General features: G+C 59.6%; 2 protein-coding genes across 6 annotated transcripts; one reads left to right on the forward strand and one right to left on the reverse strand.

The window, feature by feature from the left end:
• Position 1: 1 nt before the first annotated feature.
• LENG9 (leukocyte receptor cluster member 9) lies at positions 2–2,763 on the forward strand. The gene has a single exon (XM_045817416.1). The coding sequence runs from the start codon at positions 838–840 to the stop codon at positions 2,395–2,397; it is 1,560 nt and encodes a 519-aa protein (XP_045673372.1). The 5' UTR covers positions 2–837; the 3' UTR covers positions 2,398–2,763.
• Positions 2,483–14,585, reverse strand: LENG8 (leukocyte receptor cluster member 8). 5 transcript variants are annotated; one of them, XM_045817412.1, is made up of 16 exons: positions 13,573–14,582; positions 11,897–11,989; positions 11,056–11,230; positions 10,634–10,735; positions 9,793–9,903; positions 8,807–9,077; positions 8,485–8,626; positions 8,095–8,283; positions 7,542–7,820; positions 7,328–7,468; positions 6,928–7,213; positions 6,429–6,530; positions 6,272–6,340; positions 6,047–6,176; positions 5,762–5,969; positions 2,483–3,754 (listed from the first exon to the last, which is right to left on the reverse strand). In XM_045817412.1, exons 2-16 carry the CDS (start codon positions 11,932–11,934, stop codon positions 3,592–3,594), a joined length of 2,406 nt encoding a protein of 801 aa, XP_045673368.1. In that variant the 5' UTR covers positions 11,935–11,989; positions 13,573–14,582; the 3' UTR covers positions 2,483–3,591. The 5 variants fall into 5 exon arrangements, with proteins under 5 accessions (XP_045673368.1, XP_045673370.1, XP_045673367.1 ...); XM_045817414.1 differs by having other exon boundaries at positions 8,807–9,059; positions 13,573–14,580; XM_045817411.1 differs by having other exon boundaries at positions 3,613–5,969; positions 13,573–14,585.
• Positions 14,586–16,663: the final 2,078 nt, after the last annotated feature.

Below are 16,663 nucleotides of genomic sequence, written 5' to 3' on the forward strand. Positions count from 1 at the left end.
ACGGTGGGAAAGGGGAGTGATGGAGTTCTGGTCCCCCAGGAGACTGAACCAACCACGTCTGATGGTGGGCGTAGAGTGGCACAGGCGGGCCCTTCAGAAAAGCCCGGGGCATGGCCAGGCGGAGCCCCTCCCAGAGGCGGGGTCCTGGCGTGGCTAATTCCACAGCCTTATTCATTCATCCTGTTGACTGAGTACCGCTGCGGGCGGGGTGGTGGCCTGCTTCACTCCCTTACCCTGGCGAGCCGCACAGGAAAGTTGCCGGGAAGAGGCGTGGTCCCTTGCAGGAGGGCCCCCTGTCCCCCAAAGGTGCGCTGGCTCGAATGCTAGGGCGGCAGGGGCGTCAAGTTTGAGCTACGAAGTTCCTATTGAGCCTTCAGAAGTCTGGTTGTCCCCTGCGTCTGAAGAGGGCGCAATCCAGAGGGGCGTGGCAGCACATGCAAATTGCAAGGCGGGGGCGGGACCAGCCCAGTGACATCTGCCCGGAAAGAGGCGGGGCTTCACACGCAAATCACTAGATGGGGCGGGGTCAGACTTACTAAGGACTCAAAGGAGCCGCACTGGTAAATGATTAGCTGGGATGGGAGCCAGGCTCGCTAGGAGCCCAGGGAGGGCGGTGCTGTACGCGTCAATCTTTTGGACAGGGGGTGGGACCACACTCATAAACCCTACTCTGTGGAGGGGGCAGGAACAGGATTCCCCAGGACACTGTGGAGGGCGAGGCACTTGGCCGGAAGTCAGAGTCCCAGTCCCTGAGTGTGTGTGGGCGTGCTTCCCGGGCCACGGTGTGCTCAGAGCGACCGCTGGCAACGCCACAATCCGCTCACCGTCCTGGTGTCTATGGAGGAGGCAGGAGAGCCCGAGTCGCCCCCCGAGGCCCCCACCACGGAGCCCCCTCCGCCACAGGCCTGCCGCTTCTTCCTGGAGGGCCGCTGCCGCTTCGGCGCCCGCTGTCGCCAGCCCCACCCCGGGGCCACGGCCCCTGCGCGGCCTAGCTGCGAGGCGGAGGCGGAGGCGGAGGCTGGGATCAAAAAGCCCCCGCTGCGCACTGCCTCGGACGTCATCCAGCGCATCCGCTGGGACCCGCGCCTAGACCCTGCTGACTTCTCGGTGGGCTACGCCGACCGCTTCCTGGGAGTGCTGGAGGAGCCCTTCAACTCCTTCTGCTGGGACGAGCCGCTGGCGGCACTCGGTCCCGGATCGCTGGCCGTACCGCAGCACCGCGTACGTTATTTCCGCTTCCGTGGCCGCATCGTGTGGGACCGCGCCTCGCGTACTGATCACGTCTTCGGCTCCGGCTCGGCGGAGGGCCGTGGGCCCACCATCCTGGATGCACTGGACGTGCTTGAGGATGGAGAGGCACACGAGGCCGGAGATGTGCTCGGTGATGAGGACGCGCACGAGGCCGGAAATGTACACAGCAGCAGGGACTCACTCAGGGATGGAGATGCGCAGGACGACGCACACAGGACCCGGAAAAGGCATGAGGTCGACGTGTCTGGGGCCAGGGAGGCACAGGACTGTGTAGCGGCCCCCTATGCTGGCGCCGCCCCAGCAGGAGGATGCAGAGAGACGGCCAGGACGGGCCCCACTGAGGGGGACCTGGTGCTGGCAGGGGTGTCTATGGATGCTCAGAAGCTGGTTGGAGCCAGAAGCCAGGCTTCCCCAAGGATGGAGCCCAGAAAGGTGCAGAAGCCGACTGCCAAAGACAGGACCCGAGAGAAACAGCCCCCCACAGGAGACCTCCCTCAGACGCAGGAGAGGTGTCAAGTGGAATGGGGCCCTGGGACCTGGCCCAAAGACAGCAGGGAGGCCACAGTGGCCAGGGCCCTGGCCCCTCGGCAGCTTCGCCCCACGCACTTTGTGGCCCTCATGGTGACAGACCCCGGGTTGCAAGCAGGGGTGGCTGAGGCCCAGGAAGAACTGGTCCGAAGGATGCCGTCCTGTGCTGCTTTCATGGTGCCCCCTCAGACTCTGCACCTGACGCTGGCCCTGCTGAGGCTGGCAGGCCCTGGGGACACTGCGGCCGCTCTCAGAGCACTCAGGCATGCGCTCTCAGCCCCAGGACTCCAGGCACCCCCGCAGCTGAGGTTCAGGCAGCTGGTGCTCCTGGGCCCCCATGTGCTCTGTGCTCTGCCCTCCCCCTCCCTAGAAAACATGGCCCAAGTGCTGAACCAGAGGCTGGAGGCCGAGGGGCTCAGAGTGCTACAGCCTCCCGGGGGCCTGCACCCCCACCTCACGCTGGCCAAGGTACCCCAGGGCTCCCAGGACCACCTCCCCACACCTGGGTTCAGCCCAGAGCAGGAGCTGGGGAGCCAGCTCCTGAGCCAGCTCTGGCTGTGCTGTATGGGGAGGGCAGGGGGCACCTACCAGCCCCTGGCTGAGGTGCCCCTGCAGTGACCGTCCCAGACCCCTCAGGCTGACAAGTAGACCTCAGCCCTGAACACCAGAGGAGATCCAGTCCCAGCAGGAGAGACAAAGCACGTTCTCTCTCTCTCTCTCTTTAATTTTGGTTTTGCTCAAGCTTCCAAATGTGCTCAGTGCTCCAAGGAAAGAATGAAGGAGAGAAAGGGGAGGGGAAAGGAAAGGGAAGGGAGGCAGAGGAGGAACATCTGGAAGAAAAGCAGCCTGACAGTCCAGCTGTTTGCAACTCACTGCACGTCCTCCAGTTACATGGCAGAAGAGGGAGGGGAGGGCGAAAAGAAAAGGGGAGGAAGAGGAAAAAAAATAACTTAAATAAACACACACAAAAAGAAAAGAAGGAAACATGACGTGAGCTGGTGATCCATGGAGGTGGGGAGGGGGAACCGTTTACCTGTGCTGAACCAAGGGAGCAGGGAGCAGGGAGGAGGAGGAGGGAGGAAAGGGGAAAAAAAACGAGAAACACTGGGGTGGAGGGAGGAAGGGACACGAGACAACTTAGTACAACTGCAGACGAGGCGGCCCGGCCGGTGAGGTCCCGCGATGGCCTCTGGCATCCTCAGTGCAGGGTGGCGGCTTGGATCTGCTGGTGGCGTGGTGTGGCATGGTGTCGGCGTTTCTGGGGTGGGAGCCAAAGGCAGGACACAGTCTCTATGGCTCCCCTTGCCCCGAGCACTGAGGCCCCAGAGGGCTGGGCAACAAGAGTCTGTGGTGAGGTAGGCACACGGGCGATGAGTGGTGAGCGGCGGGCGGCGTGCTGGTGCCCCCGCCGCAGCGGGCACAGGCAGAGTGGCCTGTCTTCTTCCACTGGCCCCCTAGCATGGGATGGGCCAGGGTGCCGGGTTGGTACCGGAGTACAAGCTCGAGAGAGAGAGAGAAAAAACACTGAGACAGCATTAGTAGAGGTGCAGAGTGGACAGACCAAGCCCCCAGCCCTCTGCTGCCCCACCCCTCCTCCCATCCTAACCCATCCCTCTGAGACAAAAAATAAAAATGTAGAAAAAATCTCTGTACAGACTCCCCGGTAGGAAAACGGGGGCAGGGATGGTGGCTCTTCCTGGAGCCCACTCCCCACAATTTTACAACCCAAGTCCATGGCTCAAAAAACGTGCAGAGGCGGCAATGGGGGCCGCAGCCCTGCCCCCCCCACCCCTGGCCCCCTTCACGTGGAGCTCAGAAGGCGGACAGCTGCGCCAGGCTGAGGCGGCAGTCGATGCTGGCGTTGTCCGGGCCCGTGTAGGCCAGGCCCAGGGGCTCTAGGAAGGCCCGGCAGGCGGCCTCGCCCTCGAAGGCCAGCTCGGCCTGCAGGTAGGAGACAGGCAGCGCAGGGCGGAAGCTACGGAGACAAGAGGAGAATGTGATGAGGTGGGCAGCAGGCAGGGGCCCCCACGAGCAGGGAGTGGGTGCCCCCCCTTCAGACACTCAAAGGGTTTTCTTAGCACATTACCTGCTGACCTCTGGCACCCACCCCCACCTCCCCACCTCTGGGGCTTGGGGAGCCGAGGATGAGGCTGATGGCCCCAACCCCAGCTGTGCCCCCCCCCTTGACCCTCACTTACCTGTGCAAGGGGGCCGGGAAGGAGGGGGGAAGGGAAGGACCCACCTGGCTCTTCCACTGCTCCAGGGCCTGAGCAGTCCCTCAGAAGAGGACCACTGTGGCCAAGGGGCAGGGGCCAGGCAGAGGGAGTAACCCATGGGGACAGGCATAGGATGGCAGGGCTGACAGCTACGCTGGGGGCCCAGCCCTCATGGGACCCCACATCTGGGTGCAAGTGCCTCAGGAACACCCCAGGCACAGGTGCCAGCCAACACTCACTACACATTTCCAACAGGAATCTCTGGTTGTCAACAACAGACACTCCTTACTGAGCACCTGGCACGTGCCCAGAAATAGCTAGCTGCTCTAAGGCGGCCACACTGACACACCGAGTTCTCTGCCTGAGAGCTGAGTCACCTACCCTCACAGACACACCCAGGGAACTGTGGGCCCAGAGGCAGAGCCACCTGGCCAGTGTCACCTAGGAAGCAAGTGACAGAAAGGACTCAACCCGGTCCTGCCCCAAGCCCATGCATTTCCCAGCCCTGGCTGCCCACGGGGCACAGAGGAGCCTGCTGCACCCACGTCAGAGCTGCCTGTAGGCCACCCTGCAGGGACCTGGCTCTGGGATGAAGGGCCACGTCTGCCAAGGAAAGGCAGTGTCCACTTGAGGAGTGGGAAAGTGGAGTCTGAGGTTAGTGACAGGCCAGGGGCCTCCCACAAGGCACAAGGCTGGGTCCCCACCTAGGGCCGAGCACACGGGAACTAATGAGGACATAGTCACTGGCCTGGCTACTACACCCCGGGAGTGCACAGAGGCCCGGGAGCTGCCCGCAGGGGCCTGTCCAGCTGCACAGGCTGGGTGCAGAGGGGCAGCGGGAGTACCTCAGGCACACCGCCCTTCCCACCGCTGGCCAGTAAGCAGGTCCTGCGCATCCTCCCCCTCCATTGTCTGCCCTGTGTCCTCTTCTGTTCCTGCAGCCCCTGAAGTGTGCCCCTGACCTTCAGGTTGCCCGCCCCTCCCCAGCTCCAAAGCACCCCAGTGGCTCCCAGGCTAACAGACATGGCATTTGAGGCCCCTTGTGTGCTCCGATCCTGACCAGGGCTCGAATCCACAGAAAGACCGGCAGTGGGGCCTGAGTACATGCTGTGGGGTGCCATGTGCACTGTGGGCTGGCCAGGAGCACCCCCAGTCTTTCTACCTACCACAAACCAGTAGCGCCCCCTAGCAGTGACAACAGAAGATGCCTCCTGAGCCTGCCCTGGGTCCCGGGGTGAGGGGAGACGCACTGCCCTGAGCACCACCAGTCCCCACACTGGAAAGCACACGGTGGGCGCGCTCCATGTCTGGGGAGTGGAGGACACGCCCTCTGTAATCACCGCCCAGGGCCAGCCCTTTTCCCTAACGTTTTTTGTACTCAAAATAGGACTCAAGTAGGAACAGGGCCTGTCCCATCTGACCAGAAGCTGCCAAGAGCGGGGCTGTGTTTCTGGTTTGTCGCTAAGGAAGGAGCTCAGTGACAGGAGTGCCATGGGAGAGAGGCGGCGGAGGAACAGCAGGGGTGAAGGGACCCGGAGCGAGACAGAGCGTGGTCAAGGAAGGGAGGCGCAGGAGAGCTGGGACAGAGGGCAGGCTATGCAGAGGACAGCAGGAAGGACAGGAGGGGAAGATGAGGAGGGGAGAGGGGACCAGGCAGGAGGCCAGAGGGGCCTGGACTCACTGGGGATGGGGACAAGAGGCCTGCCCACTGGGAGTGAGCGGAGGGAAAAGAGAGGAGGGGCAAGGGAGAGCTCAGCTGAACATACGTTTTGATCATGGCCTTGAGGGCGGCCTTGCGCTCTCGGTCCACAAACTTGTCTATGAGGTAGCCAGACATACAGGGCGCATGGCCATAGAGACGGAAGAAGCGGTGGTAGTTGCCCAGAGCCCAGGCTGCCCTCAGTGCCAAGGCATGGGCCACACAGGGGTCCGTTTTCAGCTCCCGAGTCAGGTAGGCCAGCTCCGTGGTGATATCTGCGGCCAAGACAAAAGATCAGCAGGGCCCGACCTTGGGGGCTGGGGCCACCCGGTCCTGTGGCTGCGCCTCTCACCTCCGGAGTTCTTGGTGAAGATGTAGTAGAGGATCCGGTAGGCGGTGAACTCGCCCACGTTGCCGGGCAGGTTCTCCGTGTACAGAGATTTGAGCTGCGTCTGGCACTGGTTGAACTCCTCGTGGTCACCCTGGTCAGCGAGGTGCGGGAGGAGGAGGAAGAGGAGCACAGTGAGGCCAAGTGAGGCCTGGAAGGGAGCCCAGGGGAAGCCCTCAGCTGACTTACCTTCTCCAAGGCGATTCGGGCGTGCGTCTCATACACTTCCACTGTGAACTCGGTGCGCACGCCTTGCACCTGGGGAGCAGGCCGGAGTCAGGCCAGAGCAGGGTGGGATGCAGCTCCCCCACTCCCTCATCCCCCATCCCAGGCCCCAGCCCCTCACCGTCAGGTCCTGCCGGATGGACTTCATCTGCTCGCAGGCAAAGGCGTAGTCCTGCTTCTCCTTCCACTGCGACTTGACCATGCACAGGGACTTCTTCAAGACCTGGGAAGGGGCACACGGAGGCTCACTGTGACAGGCAGGCAGAGCAGGGACGTGCCGAGCCCTGTTAAGTCCTCCAACTCGGTGTCTGAGATGAGGGCTGTGACACCAAACCGGCTCAGTGCCATGAGGAAGAGCCCACGGGCCGGCGAGAGTGAGTGCTCCCAAGCTCAATCCCCACATCAGCACTGGCCTGCATGCCCCTGGGATGCATGTTCCCTGCCTCGACCCTGGGCCTCACTGAGCATGCTGGGGTCCTCCTCTCCATCTCAGGAAGGACCCAGGGGCCCCAAAGCCCAGCAAGTCTCCTGACAAGGCTGTGCACCTGGGACTCGGGGCTCCAAGTGCCCACCTGGCCAGCCACATGCCCCTGCCCGCCCCTGCCCTCCCCAGCACTTACCGCCACGGGGCGCACAGTGGATGGGTCCGGGGCACAGGTGAGACGCAGGTAGTGTTTGGTGATGTCCGGGCAGGTGCCCACGATCTGCAGCTCCTGCCAGTCTGGGTCGGCCCCGCTGCTCTCCAGACTGCCCACCTGCAGCACCAGGGGCTCGAGGCGCAGGCGGCGGGAGTGCCCGTGCTGGAAGCGGGCCGCCCGCTTCTGCTTCTTCAGCTCACGCTCGGGGTCTTCACACTCCAAAGCCGCCATCCTCTTTCGGTTGCGCTTGGTGGGAGCTAGGTCGTGCCTGGGGGGAAGGGAGGAGGGTGGGTGGAGGAGGCAGGCAGCCAAAACCGCCCAGCCTCTCCAGCGCTGCCCGAGGGCAGGGCACCCCTCCCTGGTCACCCTCTGGATGGCTCACCTCTTCCCTCGCTGTGCCCTGCCTCGGCCCCGATCCATGTGGGCCCCCCGACCTCCCCGGCCCTTGGGGGGTGGGTTCCTGCGGCCCACAGGCTGACACTCGTTCCCTGAGTATGAACTGTCGGAGTCCGAGTGGGAGTCACTGTGGGGAGACGCAGGGAGGTGAGGCCCCTGCTGGCCCCCCACAGGCCCACCCCCACACAAAGCCTGCGCACCTTCGGCGGAAGTGGCGGGTCGGGGACCGGGAGGAAGAGCGGGAACGAGAGTCCGTGCTGGAGGAGGAGCTGTGGTCCTTCATGAAGACATTGCGGTTGCCAAACTTGGCGAAGCTGCTGCCCCGCGCTCGGCCAGCACCCCCAGCCCCTGGTGTCCCTCGCTGTGACTGGGCACCCCCGCCCCTGGTCGTGGAGCCTGCCCCCCTAGGAGGGTGAAGGCTGCTGGGGGCCTCCCACCGCTTCTTCTTGGGACTCTCCGCCACAGGCTCCCGAGTCAGCCTGAGGACAGAGCAGGACATCACCAACCATGCTCCCAGTGTCCTCCTCTGCCACCTGCCCCGGGGACACACCGCCTCACACAAGAAGGGCATGCACCCAGTGACAGATAACTTGCTGCAGAAGTGGAAAGCAAATGCCAGGCTTCTCTATCCACAGGGAGCTCTTAGCTACTGAGCCCTGCACACCCACCAGCCTCCACAGCCCTCGGTTCTGCCCTCCCGGCCCCACCCCGGCACCCAGGCAGCCCTCGCCCCCATCTCCAGGCTGGACTCACCCTGGCAGAGGCTCCCGGCTCCAGTCGATGGTGTAGGCGGAGCCATCCTGGAGCCGGGCCTGCAGCACCTCCTTGAGCAGCTTCTCCGTGCGGTCCTTGTCCTCCTCCGACTCGCAGGCTGTGAAGCAGCGCTCCACATACTCCTTCATGTCCTGCGGCCAGTCGTCCGGCTTCCCAGACAGGCTGCCCCTGCTCGAGGCAGGTGTGGGGCTCAGCTGGGAGGCACCCAGGCTGGCAAAGCCCACCCCACCACCACTCCACGAGCCGAGGCACATGCACACTTGGCCGCACCATTTCTCCTCCCTCCCTTTTCATGCTCATGGAAACCCTGGGGTACAGAGCCTGCGTGGGGGTACACGGATGCCAGGTGCGGAGGCAAGGGGCTGTCACCTGTGGTTCTGGGCCTTCTCGGGGTTGGGCTGGGGGCCAAAGCTGCTGTGCTGGCCCTCCGAGGTGGAGCTGAAGTTCTGGCTGGTGACAGCGAAGGGCCTTTTCTGAATATTGAACTTGAGGCCACCAGTCCCGGGGGCCGCTGTGGGGGTGGGCAGTGAAAGCTGGGGTTAGGCTGCCTCTAGGCCCCTGGGAATGGGAGGCCCAACTCTACGTGGGCACCCAAAGGCTTTGGGACAATCCCAGCACCCCCATGCCTCCTGCCCAGGTGCCATGAGGTCCAGCCCCACACCCTGGCTTCTCTGCACCACTGCCCACTCACGCTTCATGCGGTTCCACAACTGCTGGCCCTTCTTGGGCTTGGTGGGCTCGGGGTAGGCGTGTGGCCCGTAGGCCTGGCCCGAAGCAGGCCCCGCCTGGCTGTGCTGTGTGGCTGGGGCCGTCCCAGGCTGGGGGCCACTGCTGAGAGCATGAGCCCCATGCTGCGGGTTGGAAGGCTGAGGGGGCTGGGCTGCTGGCATCTGCTGGGGAGGGGCCTGGTAGGACATGCTGTCGTCCATGCCGGGGACCGGGGGCTGCCGGAGGAAGTGGCGCTGAGGACAGGGGCAGAGTCTCGGGGCTGCTCTCTCAGTTCCCAATCACATCACTCAGCCCTCAACTCTGCCGTGACTTTCCCCTGCTAACCACCCTTTCACACTGAGAAGACTCAGGCTCAGACACACAGCTGCTTTCCCACGGCCCCAGCTGTGAAGTGGCAGCACCACCGCCCCCCCCCCCCCGCGCCCACAGTTACGTCCTGAGTGCATGTCCCGTGCCAGTCAAGGACACATGTGATCACACACACTCGCATCAGCCCTACGCCCCAATCACCATTCCCACTCTGAACTGGGTGAGCTCCTGGGCACCTGACTTGTAGTCACACCACCAGAGGGGGTGCTGGGATTCGAACCAGATCCGCAGCCTCCCTGTAGTGCTCCGCCCAGGTGCACAGTAGGTGCAGGCCCAGGTCATGTGTGTGGCTGTGCATGTGAGCACCCGTGCAGGGGAGGTACAAAAGATAGGCTGCCACACTCCAGGCTGCTCCCACCATCACCCCAACAGCCAGGCCCCAGCTTCACCAAGCCCTAGGCCTATCCGGTTTCAAAATCTCTGCCCTGCCCTCCTCACTCGCAGAGCAGCACTTGCTTGGTAGGAGAGAAGGGGGGTGGGGGTGGGGGGTAATAACTTAACATAGGCATCCCTGCTGCTAGGCCACTCAAAAACTGCACCCCGAACTCCAACATGCGCGGAGATGGGCTGGGGCGTTACCTGGTTGAGAGTGCCTTGGTGCTGGGGAGCCGAGGGCTGCTGGGGCGTGGCTGAGCCGTAGGAGCCGGCCATCCCGTACTGGGAGGGGGAGCCGTAACTCTGGTACATGCTCTGCACAGGCAGAAAGAAGGGTTAGCGGCAGGCTGGCTCCCCCTCCTCCTACTGCTCAACAGCCGACACCGTCCTGACCCTCCCCTCACAGCTGCCCCCTTTCCTTTTCTCTCCACCACATAAAGGCACCAAATTCCCTTACGTTGAGAAAGTTACTAAATAAAATAAAACCTTCTATCAACTCTATATCCCACTTTTACTGGTTCCCAGGATTTTTTTCTGTTTCACAAATATCTGCTGCATGCCAGCTCTTCTAAGTGCTACAGCAGAGCAAACATGAAGCCACCCGCCCTGGCTGGTGTGGCTCAGTTGGTCGGGTGCCATCTCTCAGACCAAAGGGTCATGGGTTTGATTCCCGGTCAGGGCACATGCCTAGGTTATGGGTTAGATTCCCAGTTGGGGTGTGTATGAGAGGCAATCGATCAATGTTTCTCTCCCTCTCTTTTTCCTTCCCTTCCCCTCTCTCGGAAACCAATGGGAATGTCCTTGGGTGAGGATTAAAAAAAAAAAAAAGGGTAACAATCCACGGCCAAATAAAGTTGGCACTCAAAATACACGCAGGTGTAGACAGACATGTAATATGTCAAGCAGTAAATGCTGTTACAGGCTGAGAAAAGAGGCCGAGTAGAGGATGAAGTGCTCCTTTTAATAACGCAGGTCCTCAGAACCAGGCTGTGACCCGGTGGGCCACGAGGACGGGGCAGGGGCTTGGGGTGCCGCATGCACTTACCACGGGGTAGTAGTAGCTGTAGGGGTAGGCATAGCTGTACTGCTGGTACCACTGGTAGTACTGCTGCTGCTGCAAGGCCGAGGCCTCCGCCTGTGACACGTACTGTGGGGAGAGGCCCATGGCCGTCAGCCTGGGCAGTGGGAACCCTCGGCCCACAGGCCCCAAAGGGCAGGACTGACTGTCTCCTGATCAACTGCCACGGAGCAGAACTGGGGACGTCTCTCCACAGAGAGCCACCGCCTCTTCCATCAGACTCGGGCACCTCAGGGACGAGGACACAGGGCACCCCAGACGCTTCCCCCACTCTAGGGCTCCTGCCGCATCTTCAGAGACCTCCGACCTGGGAGGACACCAAGTGTGCCCCACCCCCCAGCAGTACCGCCCCCACTGCCAGGGAGCCCAGGCCCACGAGGCCTTCTTACCTGTGCACTGGCCACAGGCCCATTGCTGCTGGCCTTGGCGGAGGTGCTGGCAGCTCCCGCCTTGCTGATACTGGCCAGGGCCTGGCGGGCCTTCTCCCACTCTGGGTTCTCGTGCATGGGCGTCTCCATGCCGTTCTCCCTGCCAGCCCCAGCCACCATGCTGTACTGAGAGGACCTGTGGAGAGCGCACATCGAGTCAGCCTGCGCTCCCCAACTGCACCACAGGGCAAGGCAGGAAAGGCCACTGCTGGGCTGGGAGCCCTGGTCTCCCTCTCGCTGTCTACTGCAGCCTGAATCTCCCACCTCTGGCATGCTGACACCCAGTTTCTGTTTTGGTTTTGTGTGGAACTGATGGGAGCACCTACCTACAGGGCTTTCGCAGGTGCCGGGCACACAAGCAGTTGTTAAATAGTCAAGCAAACAAAACAATTACCACTACCTGCAGAACCTAACATAGGACCTGGTGCCTAGCAGGTCTAAATGTTCTATGAACTAATGAGTTCTGTCTGACACCACCCCACTCAGTGGGTTGTAATCACAGCTTTGAAAAAAATCAGGAATTAGCAAAAAGATAAACGGCCGAGTAGTACGTTTTGGAGGGTTGTTTCCCAACCACAGTTCACTGAATGAAATACCACAATTCTGTAAAACAAGTGCTGTGCTGCGAATCGTGGAGGCTCAGAAGGCCTGACCATCTCCCCACCGGAACCAAGTGGGCCCTGCACTCTGAGGCCAGTGGGCCCCACCCCCACCCACTGTTGCATCACTCCCCCCCCACTGGGGCATGCTTCCTCTTGTCCCCCCCCCCCATCTCCCACCTTTGTCCCTTTGTCCCACTAACCAGTCTGTGCTGCGCTGATCACCCACATTGGCCGCCATCTGGACCTTGGGGTGTAGGGGGGGGGCCTCGGGAGCCAGACTGCTTTTTCACTGTCTGTGAGAAAATGAAGAAATTAGGGAGACTCCAGAAGCAGCAAAAAAAACACACCACAAAGTGGAAAAGAGAAGCAGATAAACTCATGGGAAGCCAGACAGAAGAGAGAGGTCTGAGAGGAGGAGTCCCTGGGGGAAGAATCTGAAGAGCATTCTGGGTGTGGGATAGAAGGGCCACCATGTGAGGGGAAGACCTGGCCTGCCTGCAATGCCCTGGGTGGAAAACGAAGGGCCTGAAAAGAGGAAAGTCTGAAGGGATTTCCCAGAGGGAACTAGGAGGATCTGAAACCCACATGAAAGGGAAGGATTCAAGGGAACACTCAGGCAGGTCAGAGAGTGGGGTGACGACCTCAGTCCAGAGTAAGGAGTCTATGACTCCCTGAGAAACAGCAGGAGAGCAAGGATGCTCTAATGAGCAAGTCTGGGTGAACCCTTATGGCAGGGAGAACTCTGTAAATACAGGGAAGGGTATCTGAATAAGGTCTGAGGAAGCCTTGGACAAAGAACCTGGGAGAACGCAGGAAAAAAAAACAACCTAGAAAAGGGGGATTTCTGCAAATTACTCCTAGAAACAAAGAGAAGTTGGGAGTGCAGAAGGAGAACAAAGTGAGGAAATGGCTTCCTAGAAAGCTCCAAGAGAACAACTGCAGAGAGGTTCCCTAAGGCAGGGAAAGTGTAGGGAAGTGCACCGAGGGAGGATTGGGCCCGGGAGAGAGGAGGCAACCGCCTCCCTGCGGGTCTGCAGTGGGAGCTTTAGGGAAGCCTCAATTTTCCCAAGTTAAGAGTGGAGTGAGGAGGGGCACCAGAAAGTGAACAGGTGTCTTGGAGGCAAAAATGGGGGGGACTAAACTTGAAGGGATGACAAGTATGCGTAAGCTCAAAAGCCAGTCCTGATAGAGAACCCGACAAACCTTCTTGTGCGTTAGAGATACAAATGAAGGTCTGGAGCTGGGAAAAACCCTAGACAACGTCTTGGATGGAAGAGAACAGTGTCGGGGGCCGAGGGAAGGGAAGAGCAAGTAAGAGTTCAGGCGCAGAGTACTGACGGGGAGGCGACATGGAAAGGAGACTGGGGTAAGGCCTGGAGGTGCCCGGAGTGACGGCCCTGGAAAGTGTAAAAGGCAAAGGCACCTGGCCGTCGGGCAGGCCCGGGGAAGGCACAGCCTGGTGGAGGAAAGGCCATTCCGGTTACCCGCACCTGGCCCCGGTGCCACCTCCCAGGCCGCGCCGCGCGTGCGCACCATGTTCCCGGGAAGACGGCGCCAAGGGCCTCCCGTCTCCTGGGACAACGCTGTCGACCCCGTGGAACTGCCCTGTCAACGGGAGATACGGGAGGGGCGCTGGGGGGAGCCCGGAAATTCCAAGGGACGGGCGGGGAGCAGAAATAGACCCCACACACCAGAGGGTGCGCGGCCGGGCCCCACCCCACGTGCGCAGGCGCAGTGCCGCCCTTGACCGCCACACCCTGTCGACGCTCGCGGGCAGCGTCCGTTGGGGTGACAGCCACCAAGGCCTTGAAGCCCGCGGGGCGTTAAGACCGAGAGGAGACGCCGTGCCCACCCGCCCGCCGCTCCCCACACCCACCTCGTCCTTTCGTCCCCGGGACTCGGCAGCAGTGGGCCAAGGAAATATCCGCACGGCCCCAGGATTGCTCGCGAGCCAGCTGACTCTTGTCTTCCTTGGGCTTCGTCGTTCCGACTGCGGCGCTCTGACGTCACGCGGAGCCTCGTCCCGCCTCCGTCGACCCTGCACAGCCAATGGATGCCGCGAACCTGACTTGAGCCCGCCCCCCCCTTCGCTTACGCAATTACCGGGTGGACGCTCTAGGCGAGCCAGAAGACCAGGTGGGGACGGTGTCCCGGAGGGGACTTGGCAGCCGAGCGGAGCGCCGCGCGCCCCTCCCCCCCTCCCCCGCCGCGCTGCCGCGCTTTGGCTGCGTTAGTGGGTGCATTATTACAATTCCTAAATATAAACTAGGGTGGTGGGACTTGTAAGACTGCCCGCTGTCCAAGGATGTCGAAGCCTGGGGGAGAGACTGACGAACTCAAAGGGGATGAAACGATGCCCATCGGAAATGGAAGGTTCCTTAGTAAAGGAAACGGGAGCGGCACATCTGGTCCGGGGAACAGCCAGTGCGAACGCTCGGAGGCGCGAAAAAGGGCCGCTTAAGGGGGGATGGAGGGAGTGGGGACGGCGGCGGAACACAGGTCCTGGAGTGATGAGGCAGGTCCTGCGAGGCAGGTCCTGCAAGGCCACTGATGTCAGTCTGAGGAATTCGGACTGTCTGTGTAAACAGTCTCTTTTTAAAACTTCTTGTAACGAAGCTTTGCGAGGGTGCGTATGTTTCCTTCCAGAACTCGGATAAAATTATCCAGTCCATGGGGGACCGATCACGGTAGGAATAGTAGGTGGTGGAGCAGTATTTAAAGGCGGCTCCCCTCTCCCCACTTTCTACTATAACTTTCCTGTTGATACCATGTATTACATTGTTTCTGTTAACATGCTTGACCTTTTTCATCCTTTTAATTTTTTCCATCACCATTTTCGCCCTCCCTCCTCCCCATACCCTCTTCCACCTCCACCTACCCCCACTCCCTTGTATTTTTTTTAAATTAAACTTTTAGAGTACTTTTAGATTTACAAAAAAAGTTGCAGAGTGTATTCAGAGTTTTGAATATCCTCCACCCAGTGTCCCCTAATGCTGCCACCTCGCGTTATTGTAATACATTTGTTGAAACTGAGAAACCAATGTTAGCACATTATTACTACTATCTAAACGGCAGACTTTATTGGAATTTCACCCTTTTTCCCCACTACTGGCTTTTCGTCCAATCCAGGGTACCACCGCGTGTTTAGTACTCCTTTAGTTTTATTTTCTTCCCCTGTGTTTAAGGTGGGTTCTCGTAGACACCATCTAGTTGGGCCTTTCTTTTTACCCAAGCGTGCAATCTCTGTCTTTTGAAAGCAGTGTTTGTGACTGTTCTTTAACTTGATTTTTGGTGTGGTTACATTTAAACCTATCAACTTACTATTGGATTTCTATTTGTCTATTTTTTTTTTTTGGAGTTTAAAGTGAAAGAGAGTTTATTAGTGAAGCAGGGAGTGGGCTGCTCCACAGACAAAGCAGCTGTCCATCTTTTGCTCCCCCTTTCCTCTTTTTGGTTTGAGCATTTTTTTTAAGAGGTAAGACATCTAGAGCAGTTTTCAGGGAGGCCCGTGGGGGGTGCTGTGCCTCAGTTCCCCTCTCCTGCCCTGTGGTAGGAAACAGATGGCCAGGCTGTGTCCACTTCAGGCCTCAGCTGTGTTTTCCATCTCCCTATGATCTCTCTCCTTCCTTTCCTGACATCCAGAGTCCTGAGCACCTTTATTGCTTCACGTGTTCTGTCTGGCTTTTGGGTTGTTTCAGGAAGGAGAGCCGTCCCTGTTCTTCCATCTTGGTTGGCAGTGAAACTGCTCGTATGTGTCATGTTAAAATAAAATAAAAAAAAGATTCTACCTTTTGTAAAGGCTAAATTAAGCAAGTGTCCTTTGTTCTTGGTTAAAGCTTCTTGAGTGAAGATCACTGGCAGGCTCCTTGGCAGGAAATCAGGCAGTCTGAATCTCATGGTAGTTTGTAAGCATCCAACCAACATCAATAATCAACACAAAGATCAGCTCCTGTACCTGGTCTGCGTCACTAGAAGGCAGTGTTGGAGAGCAAAGCAGCCCCAAAAGCAGCAGGGCTGGCCCCTGCGGGGGCGGGGCAGGGTACAGGACAGGGCTCAGTCTTGAGAAGAAAGTCAACACAGGTGGCCCCCAGAGGTCTGGGCTGGAAATGGTAGTGGATTTCTCTTCCCAGATGCCAAGAGCTACTTCAAACATTCCATTCCTTGCAGTTCGCAAGATGGAAATGATTAGGGAGCACAGAGTAGTCCTGCAAGGCATGTGGGCCTTTGGACCAACGAGCTCTGACCTGAATCCCCTGGGGCTGTGTATGTGTTTTGGGATCTGGGGTCTTTCAGGTTCAAGAGGCAAGAAGGTATATAGTCCACACAGTACACAGCACCCTCTGTACCCTGCATGACACTTGGAAGTAACTCCATCAGGGTTTCTGTGGGAAGTAGGTGAACATTCCTCCCAGGCAGGAAATTGTCTGTAAGGGACCAGGTGCCAGGGTGGGTCAGGCTCTGCAGCCAAGTGAATTAAGGGAGGTCCTCTGGGCTGTCTAGCAGCCCTTTGATTTCAGAATTGAGAGGAGGGACTGGGAAGCTGTCCAGGAGATGAAGCAACCTTGGTCCCACAGCTCAAGGGACTGCCCACATCCCTTAACCACGGCCTCATCTGCATTTGTCCACTCCACTGCCATTGTCTGTCTGGCCCACCTCAAATCTCTCTCAGGTTCCACCCCCTCTCCCCCACCCCCCATCCCGGAAATCCCAAACCTAGCCAGCAGCTGTCAGAGAGAGAGAGCCAACAGTTTCTGGGAGCCCTGCCAGATAGTGACTAAATGGATTTGTTTTCTCTGTGGATCTTAGTTTCCAGAGTTTAGCCAATCAAAGTATGGTTGCAGCAAACAGCCCTAAATATACGTCCTTAGATGCCTCTGCCTTGTTTTCATAAATGGATTCCCAAAAGCAGGACATCCAGTGCACAGGATCTGGACGGTTTTGATTTTATCTCACCTGAAATTATAGTT

This window comes from Phyllostomus hastatus, unplaced genomic scaffold (genome assembly GCF_019186645.2).
Source record: "Phyllostomus hastatus isolate PE091 unplaced genomic scaffold, TTU_PhHast_1.1 phas_scaffold_261, whole genome shotgun sequence".
Classification (NCBI taxonomy): Eukaryota; Metazoa; Chordata; class Mammalia; order Chiroptera; family Phyllostomidae; genus Phyllostomus; species Phyllostomus hastatus.

Coding starts and splice junctions, on each gene's coding strand:
- LENG9 (XM_045817416.1), top strand. CDS start 838: ATGGAGGAGGCAGGAGAGCCCGAGTCGCCCCCCGAGGCCCCCACCACG.
- LENG8 (XM_045817411.1), bottom strand. CDS start 11,934: ATGGCGGCCAATGTGGGTGATCAGCGCAGCACAGACTG. Junction 9,078..9,792: donor ACCAAGGCACTCTCAACCAG/GTAACGCCCCAG, acceptor CCCTGTCCTCAG/CGCCACTTCCTCCGGCAGCC. Junction 5,970..6,046: donor CTTCACCAAGAACTCCGGAG/GTGAGAGGCGCA, acceptor TCTTGGCCGCAG/ATATCACCACGGAGCTGGCC.